This window comes from Ambystoma mexicanum, chromosome 5q (assembly GCF_040938575.1).
Source record: "Ambystoma mexicanum isolate Mex_15411 chromosome 5q, UKY_AmexF1_1, whole genome shotgun sequence".
Classification (NCBI taxonomy): Eukaryota; Metazoa; Chordata; class Amphibia; order Caudata; family Ambystomatidae; genus Ambystoma; species Ambystoma mexicanum.
In genome coordinates, this window is record NC_090933.1 from 708,926,794 (window position 1) to 708,944,485 (window position 17,692).

A 17,692-nucleotide genomic window follows, 5' to 3' on the forward strand; every position below is an offset into this window, starting at 1 on the left:
AAGTAAAATGAATAATTATATGATCATATTAAAAAAAACCTGTGTCAGGAAGACTGCATTTGAGATAACATATCTCTGAGTAGATTACATGTGAGTTCCATCAACCACAGTGCTGATACTTTTCAATATCGAGTTCTGATCCTGAAGTCAGTAAGCAAATGGTGGGTTCTTAGTTGTGGGCTTTTTTATAGTAATTCCTTTAGATTAATTGGACACTCATAGCTTAGAGGTCTTGTGTCTGTCTCATGTAACAATAAGATGCAGATGCCTTAGTGGCTGTGGGATGCATTCAATTAAACAAATAAGTAATTATATAAGCACATTCTTGTGCATTTCTCATGACACAAAAATGCTGCAGATGCCTTTGTAGGGATCAGACTGCATAGAGCGCATTAGCTGAAGTTCTCTGTACACGCGACCTGCAGTTTGTCATAAATGCATTGGTTGTCCATTGTTGTAGTTAGCTCAGCAGGCCTGCTGACTATCGTCTGTGTTGCCTCAGTCTAGTTTTGGCCCATGGCTGAGGTCTCACATTTCAGAGCTATCTCTAACCTCTCAATCCTTTACAGGGTTGCATCACTGGGCCCAGCAAGTGGTCTCCACCCACTCCTCTTTCACCCACCAGGGCTTAAGCTATACCTTCCAGGAGACTCCTGGCCACTTGGCCAATTCGGGCCTCCTCCAAGGTCTGGAGTGCCTTCCTCCACAGAGTAGTGCTAACACCTGAACATAATGCTGGAACCTCTCTTTCCTTTCTCATGAGCCATATCTCCTCTGAGATGACATGAACAAGGTTTATTGCCTGACCTGGTTAGCTGCTGCATCCTTGCATCCTTAGACCGTCCAATGGAGAAGTGGCAGTGCTCAGGAGGATTGACCATTCTCTGCCTCTACGGATCAAATCTCTTAGCGGGCGGCATGCCTTTGCATTCAGAGTTACCCAGTCTCCCGCAATGGGTGTTCTGTGGTAACTGTGTCACAGTAGGCAGACCTGGTTACAGATTTTGCACCGGAAGTGAGTAATTAGACTACTACTAGTAGGCCCCTATCGACAGCCCCTCAGAAGCAGCACAAAAGAACAGGACATATGGACTGAGCTTAATTGAGTAGACCGGTTGGGGAGATAGAGAGTTTGGGACCAGCTGCATGCTTATACTAACAAAACTCTCCCAGCCAGCTTGCAGTGCTCTGTTTCCATTGGCACCATTGTAATGGTGTATGCAGGTCTTCTGCAAGTATGTTAGGTTTAGGAGTAATAAAATAACCTGAGGGATGTAGTATTTTGATATACCTCTAAAAGCAATTGATTAGATTGTAATGTTACTCTCAAATCCTCCAGTTTTGCTTTCACTAGTGTTGGAATATTTCATGAATGCTCATTCAGAACTGTCTGTAAATCTGATTGCCTTTTACACCGCTTCTTTGGAAGATTGTGTGGCAAAGTATATCTCTTGGCTCTATTGGTTTTCAAACTCCCCTAAGCCTTCTTACGGATGGCCTGGCTCACTCGCTGCACTTTAATGTTCTGTGCAATTCATGATGGGTATTTATACGCCATCAATTTAAAAGTTATCCAGACACCATTGCTTGTAAACATATTGTCTGAGGGTCTCACTTTGTGCAATATTCCTGCCGGGGAAGAGGAAGTGGGCATTCAAGTGAGATGTTTTCATAGAATTCTCTATGCTGAAAAGGAAAGGCTGTGTAGGTTAGGGCTGTCCTTCCTATGTCAGCACTAAACATGATTCGTGGGTGAGCTTTGATTTCCCATAGTGTACCCACCTGCTCTGAAGCTGTCCTCAGGGTGGCTGTGGGAAAAAGTGCACCCTTCATTCTGCTCTAGGAATTCTGAAACACCACAGCGGAAAAGCAAATTCAGGTGGATATCTCGCCAAATTATTTCCTGGCAGACTCTCGTGCCATCTGTGTAGAGATATCGCGGGACCCGAAGTTTCGCGAGATCCTGCGAACATCAGAAGTGAAAGCTCCCGCGAGCACGAAGTGCCAGAATCTGGAGCAGAGGGCACGGAGCAGATTCAGCTCCCGATGCTCCTCTTAAAGACTCACAGTTATTCATGTCTGTTTGATCTTTGATATACAGCAGGTTTGGTTGCAGGGCTTGTTGCCGCACAATTTAGAGATAGAGTTATATCTGCATTAAGGAAGCTGATGTTGGAACCACAATAAAGCATTTCCACTAGAAACCCTCAAGTCTACTGTGGATCATTATACTACATAATTGGCGGCGAGGATCAGGACTTGAACTCACGCGGCGCCATGCAAGGAGCAACCCTACCACCGCCATTTCTTCAAAGGCCAGGTAGGCCTGCCATCCCATGGCCACAATGGCAACCTCTATTCACCACGTACCTAGAGGCTTTGGGTGGCACAGGCTACACGGCGGCGAGACGCAGAGCCATGCTACTGAATGCACTAGGCGTTGTAGGCCAAATGGTGTTTGAAAGCCTCACGCCTGAACCAGTGGCCGGCGACAATGACAATGTGTTTAAGGAGGCTGTTAGGAGAATAGCCAAACGATTTGCCAGCAAGGAGAATACCGTCTTACACAGGATAAGGTTCTACAGCCACAAACAGGAAGCGTCCGAACCAGTGGACGACTGCATGACCAAACTACGCGAATTAGCCACACTGTGCAATTTTGGTAACAACGCGGAAGGACTGATCTGCGACATGGTAATTGTACATACCAACAGCAGGAAAGTGCAAGATAAATTCATTCTGGAAAAGGAATTACAGCTGGAAAAGGCTGTCGAGATTGCGAGGGCAGTAGAAGAGCCCGCAGGAAGGAGGAAAGAATACGCAGGTGGACATAGCCCTGCAGAGGTACAAGTGCTAGCTTTCCAACCCAAGAAGGAGAAACCAGTAGTCGATACGAGAGACGGGAAGTGGGGAAGGAAAGAACCGTTGAAATGCCATAGATGCACCAGCACCAAACACTTTTGCCTATGACAAAGAATGCCCAGCAAGAGACAAAGAATGCTCAGTGTGCAAGAAGATAGGACATATTTCAATTGTGTGCATATGGCGGAACAAAAAAGTCACCAATGTCAATGCTGAGTACAAAGCAGAGAGGGAATCCTCCTCTGAGGAAGAAGGGAGGCACACTGTAGTAATGGTAAACAGTCCACGTGCCAGGAGAGAAAAGCCCCACTGCGCCATCAAAATAAATGGCCTGGAAACGAGAGTCATGGTGGACTCAGGCTCGAACTTAACTATCTTGCCTCTGCGCACATACAAAGAGAAGATGGGCACAGAAACATTCAAAGTATTCAGCACCCGGCACAGGCCCACGGTGTTCGGAGGTGCATCCATCGAGCTACTAGGTTACATCAAAGGGAAAGTGGAGTTTAAAGAGAGAGAGACCACCACAAGAACATACTTCAGTGAAGAAGGACCAGCAGTTTTAGGTTGGGACGATCAGGCAAAACTTAAAATCAAACTTGATCCCAGCACAGAGGACCAGGTGTTGTCAGTCAGTACAAGAGGGGCGCCAGCTGCCAGAGAAGATTATCCAAATCTGTTCTCGGAAGGGCCTGGACAAATCAAAGGCTTTGTTCATAAAATACTACTCAAGGCTAACGCAGTCCCCGTTAAGCACAGAGTAAGGCCAGTACCAGCGACTGCTAGAGACACGCTCAGAAACCAACTTGACAGAAATCGAAGCATCAGAGTGGTTGAGCCCAGTCGTTCTCATAAAAAAACAAAATTCACAAGATCTAAGGGTATGCATTGTTCTCCGCAGTCTGAACCTGGAAGTAATTGCAGACAGCTACCCCATGCCAAGTATCAACAAGCTAATTCTCATGATGAAAGAAGCCAGAGTGTTCTCCAAGTTAGACATGAGGGATGCGTATCATCAAATACAGTTACCCAAAGACTCCAAGCCATTGACCGCATTCATCACCCCATTTGGCACCTACCAGTTCACGAAGTTGCCCTTCGGCCTATCATCGGCGGCCTCAGCGTTTCAACGCATGATGGACGTGCTACTGCGGGACGTAAAGAATGTGTCCTATTTCCAGCATGATATACTGGTGTACGCTGCAGACGAACAAACACATGATGCCACTTTGAAGAAGGTTCTCGCCAAGCTGCAAGAAGCTGGAGTGAAGCTAAGATATGAGAAATGTGCATTGAAAGCACATGAAGTTGAATATTGGGGGTAACAAAATATTGGCACATGGCATAAGCCCCAAACATAACCTGCTGCGAGCAATAATCAAAGCTCCAGAGCCAACAAATAAGGATGAAGTGAGGTCATTCCTAGGACTAGCCGAGCACTATGCTAAATTCATCCCCAGGTTTTCGGAAACTTCAACGCTTCTGCAAGATCTACTTAAAAAAGGGTCTGAACTCACATGGCAAGAAGCCCAGAAGAAAGTGGTAGAAAGCATCAAACAACATATAGTGGAAGCACTGAGCCTACAACCGTTCAAACCAGACTGGTCTACAGTCATCACCACGCATGCCAGCGCTTATGGATTAGGGGCCGTTCTCACCCAAAAGAAAGGGGACACAGAACATGTAGTGGCATTCGCCTCCAAAGCCCTATCCACAACTGAACAAAATTACTCCACAGTCGAGAAAGAAATGTTGGCCTGTGCATTGGCCGTGGAACACTTCAGGACATACGTATGGGGCACAAAATTTAAATTGGTCACCGAACGCAAGCCCCTCATTCACATGCTCAGTCCGGGAGGTACAAAAGTGTTGACACCCAGGTTGGCAAGCATAGCAGCAAAGTTGCAGGAATAGACCTTCGAGATGCAGCACATATCTGGGTGGAAGAATTTGCAGGCAGACTGCATGTCAAATTTGCCTGAAGTCAAAGACAAAGCCACAACCTTCCTGCAAGAGGAATGCATAGTAGCATCTATCTTAGACCTCAAGGCCCCAGACTACCTGGAGCTGAGCGAAAGACATTGGACTGAAGAAGATGGAAAGACCCCATCATGGTGAGAATCAGGGAATGGATCAGGAATGGATGGCCAGATGAAAGGGCAGTGCCAGAAGGAATGAGACTATACTGACAGTCTCTAAAATGTCCTCTGCCACTTTCCAGTACAATCATGAAAAATGATCAAGTGATACCACCTATGGGGATGAGGAAAATCATCCTGTGCAGAGCCCACGCGGGGCATCTAGAGAATACCATGACACGACGAAGAGTGAGAGAAGCATACTGGTGGCCTTCCATGGATCAGGATATTCGCACAATGATTGAGAGATGCCATGAGTGTCTCACGAGTGATAAACACTTGAAGATCAGACAAGCTCCCATGATCCCCACCGAGATCCCCGAAACAGTGTGTTCAAAAGTAGGACTGGACTTTATCGGACCACTGGAGGCAATGATGCCGAACATCGGTACAGCACAGCCAACAGGTTCATTAAAGGAGCCATCCAATTAGCGACCGCCTCAGGGATGGATCCCCTCAAGACGGCCAAAGAGGCCATTGTAGCTCACAGGCTAACACCCAACGGCATCACTGAAATCTCCCCATTTCACATGTTGAGAAGGAGGAGAGCAGCGTCCACACTAGTGCCACCATGGTTGGCCAGAATAAGAGAGGACGATGAAGTTGACATGTCATAAGTGGTATAGAGCATTAGATCATAGAGAACAGCAAAGCATGCATGAAAAGGTGGAGTGACAGAAGAAGAAGGACAACTCAAGGGTGTGAAGTAAAAGAAGGAGATTGGATTAAAGTACGTCTACCACCCAAGGACCAAATGACTGGCTCAAAGTTCAGCAAACCTATAAGAGTGATTCATAGAGGAAGCAACCATATCCGCATCGAGGATGGCCGCACATGGAACATGGAGAGAGTAGCCATGTTCGAAAAGAATCGCGAAGGAGAAAATCCACAAGAGGGACTCAAAACCTATGAGGGACCTGACAGAGAGACTGTGAGAGAACAAGAGCCGGAAGCAGGAAAGAAAGAGTTCAAGGAAGTGGAAGTCGAAGAAGACATTATCAAGGGGAGGTGTGTAGGGATATCGCGGGACCTGAAGTCTCGCGAGATCTTGCGAAAAGCGGAAGTGAAAGCTCCCGCGAGCGCGAAGCGCCAGAATCTGGAGCAGAGGGCACGGAGCAGGTTCAGCTCCCAGTGCTCCTCTTAAAGACTGACAGTTATTCATGTCATGGACTTTGTTCTTTGATATGCAGCAAGTTCGGTTGCAGGGCTTGTTGCCCCACAGTTTAGTTATATCTGCATTAAGGAAGCTGATGTTGGAGCCACAATAAAGCAGTTCCACCAGAAACCCTCAAGTCTACTGTGCATCATTATACTACAATCTGCCTCATCTAGTAACGCAATATTATATTTGACTTCAGGGCATCTAGCTTGTGCTGAAACCCCTCCTTCGTGCAAAAGCATTAGGTATTAAAAAGTCACTAAGCTTCCTTGAGGGACATAGGTTTGAAGCCCATCAAGTGGGCTTCAAACCGGGGTTAGCAGGTCGGCGAGTAGAGTGCTTGCTGTGCAGGACCTACCACCATATGTTCGAATCCTGGCAAGGACAAACTGTCTTCTTACATCCTTCCAAGGTCGATAAATGAGCACCACACACATAGGTAATAATAAGCAGCGCTCAGATGCCTGAGGGTTCGTAGTGCTATATAAATGCAAAATGATTATTATTATCTAAATAATTCTTCTCTCCAAGTCTGTCTCATTGGCTGTTCAGCAGTTCCTCATGAACCGTGAATAGTAGCTCAGCTTGCAGCTATTTCCTGCCCGGGTGCCAACCTGATGTACATGGAAACTGATCTGTGTCTGCACGGTCAGGACTTGCTTAAAAGGGTACCTGACCGAACCAAAGGGCCTTTAAACTCCATTAGGCACCTTTCAGCTGTCAGAGGCTCCATGTGTCCAAGGCGCCCCTGAACCTGGAGACCCACGGCAGACCTGTCGCACCGACCCTGGGCACAAGTACAGTATATCTGCACCACTTTGGAGTAAAAAACACAGAAAGTTAAGCACGATGTTCCTCTGAATAAATCTGCACCTTTAAAAAAGTATTTTAAAAAAGTATTGCTAAACCTTTTTTAAAGTTATATGGTGCATCACCAGTTTCGAAATCAGTCCTAGTCTTACGCAATTTCGGTCCAGCTTTATTGACTCTGCTCATGCCTGTAAAGAAACTCATGGATCTAGGAAAACCCTTCTGACTAAGACTATGGGCCTCATTCCGAGTTTGGTGGTAGTCATGGCGCTGTTTGCGCCATGACTGCCTCCAATAACGGGTCCGGCACCGGTGTTGTTCAATGGGGACTTACCGGTGTAGTCCGACACTGGCGGGATCGGTAAGTCCCCATTGAACAAACCATTCTCCATTCCCATTTGAGCCCCCATAGGGCTCAATCGGAATGGGGAGGGCACTAATAATGGGCTCGCGACTTGCAAGCCCGTTATTAGCGCCCTGGTCCCTTAGCGGGACCCGTAAGGGACGTGTGGTCAGACCACATGTTCCTTACGGTTCCCTCTAAGGAACCTCGGAATAGGGCGGTATGGGATTGCCGGCACCGGTCTCCTTAATGGTGCCCGGTATCCCTTACCGCCCTATTCGTAATGAGGCCCTATGATTCTTCACCGACAGGTGCCGTGTTGTAATTTATGAGATCTGAAGCCATGTCCTCAGCGAATTATCTAGCAAATATGTGCATGTGTCTCTCTTTGTTATTAGTGATATATATTTTTATATGTGCTATTGTTTTGTGCGTGAAAGTTCCAAAATCTCCAGTGTGTTTTATCGGTCCATGTGGACTGCGCAAATATATCTACCAAAGTGATCAAGTCTAGGTTTCATTCTCTTTTCCTTTTGAAGGTATTCCCTTGTTATGAAATATGGCTTCCACGCGGCATCGTTTCCCTGTTGCAGAGCGAGAGAAGTTTATTGTGGGGACATCCATAAAGCCGCTGTGGATGCAATGACTGATCTGAGCATGCTGCGGCTGTTTGAGACTTTCTTGGAGAGCATACCACAGCTGATACTACAGATATACATTCTGATGAAATATGAGGATATCAGCCTCATTCAGTGTAAGTTTCATGTATTTATTTATTGGATTAATCACCAGGGTTGGTGAAAAATGCTCTCAGACAGGAAAATAAAATGGTGGCAAACATCTGCAAATTGTAGTTGCTGACTTTTTGCTACTGGCTGCTTGAATGGTAGCACCCCGGGTTCTATATTCGGTACAATTTGTGGCAGGTGTTGCATTTTAAAGCACCTTGTGCCAGCATTGTTCAAACATACCAGGTGTACAGAGCACTTAGTCATCAAACTGCCCACATAGGCCCACAAAACTGACCCAAACTAGCTTGTTGGTCTGGTCTTTCACCTTATTGAGCTAGAGATCACTGACAAACATTGTGAATGGTCTTTAAAACACGAACAATCAAAAAGACCAATTTCAGTGCCAATTTGACTTCACAAACACTGTGTGCCATTGTCATGCAAGGCATGAGCTTTTGAAATTCCACACACTTTTACACCAGAATCTCTCTCTGCAATATTTAGCATTTTCTAGACAAAAGACCTATAATCCGTTTTGGAATAAATGCCATACATAGTAGGTTGTGTTGCCTTCAGAATTCTTTTCTTGCTAACATCAGTGGTGACCTTGGAGACAAGGCTTGAGTCTGAGCGCTCCAAGTCCTAGGTTGAATATGTAGTTTCTTTTTTTGTGAGCTTCTTGATCTGTGCTATTTTTCCACAGCTGGGTTGATTTCACAGGGTCAGCGCGGCGATGGGTCGCGGGTAGCCCTCAAATGGATGTGCAGTGATGCCAGCAAGTGTCTTGATCCGCAGATTCACATTCAGATCAAGCTCTCCATTAAGCATGGTGTTGAGCTTTGCCAGACGTTCATCTGGCATCTCGATGCCCAGCTCCCTGAGAAGGTCTGCTGTTCTTGTGAGTTGTGGAGCACGGGAACCCTCTCCGTAGGGCCTTGTTCTGCAAGTTTGTATGGGACTCACAGTGCTGTCCCGGGCAATTCTGGTTCTAATAATTGCTTTGATAGCATTAATTGCAGTGCCACTTTTTCTCTTGATTTTCTGTTGCCATTCAATTTCTACTGTCCATCATGTCGAAATGGAGAAAAGAAAGCAAGATCTGCCCAGTCACCTGTCCTTCGTCAGGCTCGCCATGGTGAAACTGCCATCAATAGTTTGCCTTTGTCCAACCACCGACATTCAGTCTTCACAAATAGCTGTACGGGCAGGCATGGCAGGAGAAACCCTGTACATGTCTTCTCGACTTGTTACAAGCGAATATAGTGAGTTAATTATGACATCGGATAACATTACTCATCATGTATGCGTTTATGTGAGTAATTTCTATAGTGCAGACGTGAGCTTAGAGTTTCGACTGTGCAGCAATTGCTTAAGAATTTGGGTGGTGTGAGGAAGCCAGTACACGAGCATTTTGTCATTGAGGAAATATATATATATCATAAGCAAATAGATGGAAATGAGGAGGCTAGTAGTGAGGATGGAGTTTATGCTGGCTGGTGCATAAATGCTATGCCACACACTCTATGCTAAATGGTCTTTAGTGCTTGTAACAGGAGACACTAAGGGTCTGATTCATGGAATATTTTCCCGGTTCAAAGTGACTTTGCACTGCAGACGCAAACCCTGTATTTGTAGTGTATTTGTCAGTGCAAAGTCTCGGCAAAGTCAGCACTTAGTCATTTTTGCATTTCAATTATTCCATGAATCGGGCCCTGAATCTGAAAAGCTAGACATTGCCTTTAAAAGTGGCAGCCTTGCGCTATTAGCAGGCATTGTAACTGCCCAACCTGACTGCACTAAATTATTACAGTCAGTGATGTCATGTTCCTGTCACAGGTGGGTAGTGATATGACAACTAGACTTTAATAAGAACAATTTCTGCAGGTTGTTTTTTACGCTGCGGAAAGTTTCCATGCATTCTTCCTTAATAATTTAGTAGTGCCTCCCTCCATGCAATTCCTTCTCTGTTGTAACAATGTCGCCTCTTTTCCTCCCCGCATTTGCACAATAAATTAGGAGATGGATAAGCGTATGCCTGATCTTAATGACCCACGTGATGTTAGTGGACTGCGCACCAGCGTAAACAATAACATGCCCTGTAAGAAGCAAAATCAAACGGTTTCGTGAATGTATTTACGTCAAAAATATTAACAAAAATGACAACCGAATGATTGTTTAAAATGCCTCATGTGTTTTACCTATGGCGTTATTTCAGACAAATGCAACACCAAAAATGTTACATACGTGCCACGTTAGAGGCTATGTAAATAATGCTGCAATACCATTGACAGCCATCAGCAGGAACAGCAGGCAACGCTTAAAATTACAGGAGCAAGTGCATCATGGGAGAACTAAGGGCACTCTATTCAGCAGCTTAGATGCTTCTTGATTGTTTGGCCCTACTGTATGTTGGGATGCAAGTGCAACGTCCCAAACATGGAAATAGGTTTAGGCTATGTAATTTGTATTAGTAAGATGCGCTGGTCATTTAGTGTCAGTATTTTAGTTTGGCACTTCAGCACACGTCCTATTTGTATTTAGCATTGTCACACTCTAGAGAGCTTCACAGAGCCTTATACGATGAAAGAAGGAACAACAATTTAATACCGTTGCTCATTATATGTAGAGGTTAGAGCCCGGGCGTGGTCAATACGTTTTGTAGCTAGTAGTAGTGACTGATGTTGTGCTTTGATTGCATGAAGGAGGTCGTAGAATATGCTGTTTTATTTTATATCCAGGAAAGCTTTTGGTAGCAGGTGAAAAGGTAGCTGAAGTGTCCATGGGGTAAGGGGCGTGCTGGAGTAACATTAGGGCTGTGTGCCGCATGTGCAAGAGTTCTGCTATTTTGGATTAGGCCTTGTTAGAAGTTGCAGCTTCTGGTAGTTAGAGAATTTGACCTCCTTTTGGAGCTTTTGCTCTGTCTATTTAATTAGAGTTTATGCATCCTTCCCCCAGTGAGTGTGCAGACAGCCAAGGTAATGGAGGAAGGGAGATGCACAGTGCAAATAGCAGCAGATTGTGCCAGGCCCAGCAGCTCACAGGAGCTGATAACGGAATCTTGGTTGTGGATGATTAGATTAGTGCTGCCACTGTGAAGGACGAATCTCAGGAGAATAGAGCCGGGTATCTAGCAGTGCCAAGGTGTCGAGCTAGGCTTCGAGGATACTGCCCTCATTAATAAGCGGCCCGTCCATTTGAACTACAGGTGTCTGAGCAAATAAATATTAGAAATGAATCCCCAAGTGCGCTACCTTGACTGAGTTGTTTATAAAGTACTTGGCACACAACAGCGATCAGGTAGGAGACGTTCTAGGGAAGTAACGTGTTCTAAAACAGTAGTAGCAAGAGATTATTTTTTTTGATTCTTTTTATTAACATTTAAAACACAACTGGCACCATGTGCCAACAGTCCCAGTGTCCCTCCCCTTCCCCTGGTACTTTTCCCCACTTCAGCTGTTACATATCGTCCAACATGTCTTGAGTTGTGCGGATATCAGGCGGCATTATTTCCAGTTCAGTCTTTTGGATACAGGAGTGCTGGTTCTGCCTCACCCAGGCACACTTATATAGATCAAATATGTCTGATACACCCCTTCAATTCGTGGTTTGAGCTAAGGCGCGGTTGAAGTCTCGTTGCCACCATCTGTTTGGCTTATTAGAAACTGCTTGTAGGCATCCCACATTCTACTATCACTGCATCTGTTATGAGTCATTGCTCCCCATCCTCTTTCCGTATCATTAAAATATTGGATATCTGCCTTCCATTGGGAGAATTGCGGACTTTGCTTCCCCATCCATCCCATAGCTATCTGTCTCTTGGCCAACATCAGGAGTAACCCAACAAGTTTACAAGTGTGCTTAGGCACCGTTTTGGTGTACCCCAGTAGGCCCATCAGCGGGTCCAGGTCTATCGCATGGCCTGTGATACCACTAAGCGTCTCAAACACCTGCTCCCAGTAGTATTGTATGTTCGGGCATCGCCAGGCCATATGAAGAATGTCTGCAAGTATACGATTGCCCCTAGCGCAGTTGCCTGTGGTGTCTGGGAAGCATTCTTTCAATTTGGCCGGTGTATGATAAAATTGGTGTAAATACATGAAATGGATCAGTTTCAATCTAGCATTAAGTCCATTCACAGCCTTCACTGCATACACCTGTGAGAATCCAGACAGCATCCAGGTACAATCTCCAATAATGAAGGCTTGGCAACGCGGGCTGGAATACACAGTAACCACCAAAAATATTCCCCAAAAAATTGAGAATCATTTTGGGGAAAAAAAGGGTAAAAGATGGAATGAGCTGGAAACTGTTCCCCAGGCACAGGACCCCGGCATGCGTCAAGGTCCAGTGGACAGTGGGCCTCATTACGACCCAGGCGGAATGGGTTTAACGGCACGGGTAATGGTGCCGGTGCCGCTAGACCCATTCCGACCTATTATGAGGTTCCCTCGCGGGACCCGCTCTAAACGTCTGGTCAGACATCCTTTGCAGGTCCCGCAAGGGGATCAGGGAGCTAAATACGGGCCCGTTATTAACGGCCCCGTTGTTAGCTCCCTCCCCATTCCCATTGAGCCCTATGGGGGCTAGGCCCTATAGGGGTGGGTAAATTGAATGAGGAATTACCGGGTCCTCCAAGGTTGGAATGGCCCGGTAATTCCTCATTCAAGGACCGGACCCGAGTTTGGAGGCAGTCATGCCGAAAATAGCGGCATGGCTACCTCCAAACTCACAATGAGGCCCAGTGTTTGCCCTGAAACCAGTGCCCCCCCTCTTGGCGATGGAACTTTATCCTGAAAGAGAGGCCCTAGAAATGCAAGCTCGGGTACCCAAAGTTTCAAGCTGTATTCAGGGGACTATAGAAGAATCAGAGTCTGGCCCAATAAAACGGATGGTGTCAACACATATTTTATTATCTCCACGAGGGCAGGGGACACTACAGCTGAATGAAGCTACACTTTCAGCGCTTAACTTCATATTGAACACTTTGGTATCAGTCTTCGAGTTACTGAAAGCGGAAGTCCAATCTCAAGCAGAGATTTTGTTGGAGCTCACAAAGGAAACATCAAATTTAGACTCCTCCCTGGTGGGATGCAACAATGTTATCAACACTACTCCCCGGTATGGAGGAGATGCGATTGGAGGCAGTAAAGCAAGGTTTGGATCTGTCAGCAATCCAACTGAACGTTGCTGCACGAAGGAAGGAGGAAGAGACTAACAATGCCCTAGTCCAAGAGATTTTGAAGAAAATACAATCCAATCCCCTTGGAAGAGAGGCTGAAAGTGAGGGGACAGAAACAGTGGACACCAGTCTGCTGTTTGATGATAACCCCCTGTCGGAGTCAATTCTGGAGGAATTCAGAAGATTAGCCACAGTGGTTGAAAGTTCAACAGAAGGAAAGTCTGGCCCCTCGCAACCTGATGATGAAGACCAAACACGGGAGTCGATCTCTTCCCTGCAAGTGCGGCAGGAGTCAGATAACTGGCGCACTAAAAGTAAAAGGAAGGTTAGGAAGAGAGAAGCAAGACGGGGGAGAAGGAACAAAGAATCTTCACTTATAATTGAAGAAGGGGTCAAAACGAAGAATCAAAAAAACATCAAAATAAAAAAGGGGGACAAAGTTGTGCTCCTTAAATCCCTTTTGAGATCGACATCAGTTGCCAGCTCAGCGGAAGCGCATAGTTCAAACTTGTTACCTTCTTCTGAGGAGGACCTGGCCAGATGCCAGCTTAAAGAATGCCAATAAGGAAGAGTAGGACAAAACAGCAAGAAAATGGAAGATGGTGACAAAGAGAGCCCCCAACAGGAAAAGATTGAAACGATTAACATCAGCATAGGCCTCCAAACGGACTGGAAAGAGAGGGAGAATGGAAGAATGTACAATCCAGTGGTGAAAGTGGTTGCGACTGAAGCATACAGGGGGCAGATGGACGTGAACAAACTCTCTGGTACACCAAACCCTAGAGTGGCCAAAAGATCCATCCAACAAATTGCTCCAATCTTTCTGCAAAAAGAAAAGTTCGATGGGAGTACAAAGATCACCTGCCATAGAATCAGTGCTGACAGTGGAGAGAGGCAACCTAAAAATAGCCCCTATCTTTTTCAAAAAGCAGATTACAACCATGGAGAATACTCCACTGGTAGAAGAAGTCAAAGTTGGGCAAGGTAAATCTGCTCTGCTGGAGATGAAAATGAATGGTGGAGGAAAATCCTCTGAATTTGGGGGGACACGCTTTTTGGCCAACTGTGCCAAAACAACACTCGCCTCAGCTGCTTGAACAAAACAGGGTCGAGAAAGGATCTGCCTCCAGTTTTGCGATGCCTAAACTGTGGCTCTGCTCAAAGTCCAAGAATAATAACTACAAATCTCTGAGCAGAGGGGTAATCATCTCACACTTCAAAAAAATCACAAATTTGTATCTGTTAGATACCCAGGACATTGAATCGGTAAAGTTCCCCTATCGCCAGAACCCCTTTTTGGTCGAAATAGGCCTTACCTCGTGAGAAGGCCAAGAAGCTATACTAGGGGCCTTTAAAGATCTGGAGAGACAGGGGATTCAGGTCTCCACTACACTGCCACTGGAAATAGCCACACTAAAGTCCACAGGTCAAAGATGGACATCCAGGGCAAGGGAGGCCTCTGGTAATAACGTAGGTCCAGTTGATTCCCTGAGGAACCAAATAGACAATGGAGAGAGCCTTCAGGACAATGCTCTGTCTCTTCTCCCTGAGATTCTAACGCAAGTGCTCCAGAAAATGGAGGTGGGAAAGCAGTCTCTTTAGTCAGCCTGAATTGTCTATGTTGTGCTGGAACACGCAGGGTCCAAACACCTTTACATTAAAAAAAAAACAAGAGTGGCTCTTCCATGAAGTAGATGTCTTGCTTCTGCAAGAAACGTGGTTGGTGAATCCAATAGAAATCGAAGGTTACTCAATCTATTCCCAACCAGCACTCCAAAAGGCTAAGGGAAGACCATCAGGTGGGTTATTGATGGTATTTAAAAACGCCTCGATTTCAAGCATGCAGAGTAAGTTTGAAAACAACAAACCTCGCATTTGGTAGTAATTTTTATTAATGTATACTGGAACCCCGCCTCGTCCAGCCTGCAGGATTTCTTAGAGGTTCTGTCTAAACTAATGGTGGGTGTCAAACTAGCATATGAGAGAGCACAGATAATACTGGCCGGGGACTTGAACACTCAATGTGTCCCGTTGGAGCAAATAAATGCAAACACGTGTTCACTGAGAATCTCAGAGAAGGGGAGAATCTGGGTGAAGTTCCTTACGGGATGGGGTTTAAAGGTCACAAATGGGTCAATTCCAGGGGACACCCCCCCATCCCACCTGGCACAGAGGCAAGTCTGCCTCGACTTTGGATTATATTTTTATGTCATCAGAATTGCTCACAAGAAAAGTTTCGCTGAACATCAAGCCGGAGGGCGGAAGTGATCACTCACAGTTGATTTTGACCTTTTCTGATATGGCGGTTAGGTTACCGGATAGTCAAAAACAGTGCCTTGTGATTTGGAAGGGGAAAGTCCGCCTCCTTAAATTCAAGAGAGATGGGGTACTTTTGAATAGCAACCTTTTGGGAATTCCAGACAATATTCAGCAGGAGAATTGCTGCCCGGAAGAGTTTGTTAATGTCATCTGGTCATCGCTCCCACCAAGTGTAGGCGGAGGGAGAAAACAGGTGCAGCGCCACACCTTTGATGTAGAAACGAGGCAGGCAAAAAAACTACAGGCTCAAAAAATAAGACAACTCAAAAAACTGGCCCTGAGTGGGGATGACTATAGGAGGGAACTCAGACGTCTGTCCTCTCAATATAAGCAATGGTCAATGGATAGAAAAATGTTTCGCCTCCAACAGGACGGGGAATTGATGTTAAAATTAATTAACAATCAGGATTCCCGGAATTTTTGGTCAGTGATTAATCAACTGGAGAGAAACACCTATAGCAGTCAGTGTAACTTGGTGACAGAAAGAGGGTGGGTGGACTATCTGTCTGGAGTTTTTGAGGACCCAATAAAGTCCACCTTCCATCCGGAGAGTGACAGTGTATGGGGTCTTCCCCTGGATGAACAGAGCTGGAGGAGCTAATCTCTTAAATCCTCTTCCTCAAGGGCAGCTGTGCCGAATGGCCTAACATATCAGGTACTGAAGAATAACCCAGCCTTCTGGGCGAAGTTACTTTTTTGGCTTTTTGGAGACATCCTACTGAGGAAGAGGTTCTCTGTGTCTTGGAAGAGGGGGACCATCATCCCGCTCTTCAAGGGGGGTGACCGGACCTTACCTATAAACTATTGTCCGATCGCCCTCCTGGACATCGAGAGTAAGCTGTTTATGAAGCTACTTTTGGGTGAACTGGAGGGCTGGGTAAAGGAAGCAGGCATCCTGTCTTCAGAAAGGGCCTCTCAACGGCATTGAATGGATTGGTGCTGAGCATCCTGAGTGAGAAGACAAGTCACAAGGGAGAAAAACAACTCTATGGGGCTTGGGTAGACTTCTCGAGGGCGTTTGACCAAGTAAACCGGAACAGGCTGTGGTTAAAACCCAGAAGATGGGGTATCCCAGAGGGCCTTTTAGCAATGCTGGTCGAGCTTGATAAGAACACAACAATCCGGGTCAGGTTAGAACATGAGGGATACCTCTCGGATCCCATTAGGGTTGAAAGAGGCGTCCGCCAAGGCTGCTTGGGGGGCCCATTGTTTTTCAACTTATATTTGCCAGATTTGGGAGAGTTCCTGGCTACCTTGGCATTAGCCAGTCCAGTGATCAATGGCTCTAAGATTCACTGGCTGGCTTACACCGATGATGTGGCCCTACTGGACCACACTGCAGTAGGGCTACAGCGGTTGCTAACTAAACTGGATTGGTACGCAAAGGAGAATGGCCTTACAATTAACCCCAAGACATCTAAAATTGTGGCCTTCAGACATCTGAAAAAAAAGGTAACCTTTGCTCAGTGGCTGCTGGGGGGCCAGCCAGTTCCAAGAGTCAAAGAGGTGATTTACCTGGGCTATAAAATCTATGCTGCACCATCCATCTCTAAGGTAGAATTTGACATCAGGAGTAAGCTTACACAGCTAGTCCCACAGATGAAAAAGGTACTGGGAAAGTTCTGTAAGTTTTCGATTCTCCCTCTGATCAAATTCTACTCTGCCAAGGTGGTGCCCAAATTGCTCTACGGCCTTGAAGCGAAGCCTTTCCTATGGATTGTGGAATGGCAGAGGCTGGAAGGCCTGATTTGGAAAAGGGTTCTCGGTCTTCCCCTAAGTCTCCCTATGGCCAGTCTGAGATTTGAATTGGGCCTACGTTCACTAAAGATTATGGCCAGCTGGAAATTAATTTCTCTCTTCCGTCTTGTCATCACGGCTCCGGAGGGAACATTGTACTCTGATATTAAACATGAATTGGGCAACCAGAGTTCAACTTCCCTTTCTGGAATAGAAGTAAAGGTCGAAGAAGAGTTAGACTGGGCAAATACGAAACGGGAAACATTGATTGACAATCCTGGAAAAGCAAAGAAATCCTTGGAAGAGATGGACTGGATAGAAGCGATTGATAATATGCGATAGTTGGCTCCAGCCAATCTGTTTCAGAAAGTCAATAAAAGACAGGGGCTCCTAGCCAGATATTTAGTAAAGTTC

At 45.9% G+C, this 17,692-nt stretch overlaps 1 protein-coding gene across 4 annotated transcripts in view; it reads left to right on the forward strand.

Annotated features, from left to right (window-relative positions):
* Positions 1-17,692, forward strand: part of XKR9 (XK related 9) — a 269,074-nt gene that overhangs the window by 172,845 nt on the left and 78,537 nt on the right. For all 4 annotated transcript variants that reach the window (XM_069621185.1, XM_069621187.1, XM_069621186.1 and 1 more), the window contains one exon: positions 7,852-8,066. In XM_069621185.1, the coding sequence (XP_069477286.1) occupies positions 7,852-8,066 (215 nt within the window). The remainder of the gene's footprint in view (positions 1-7,851; positions 8,067-17,692) is intronic.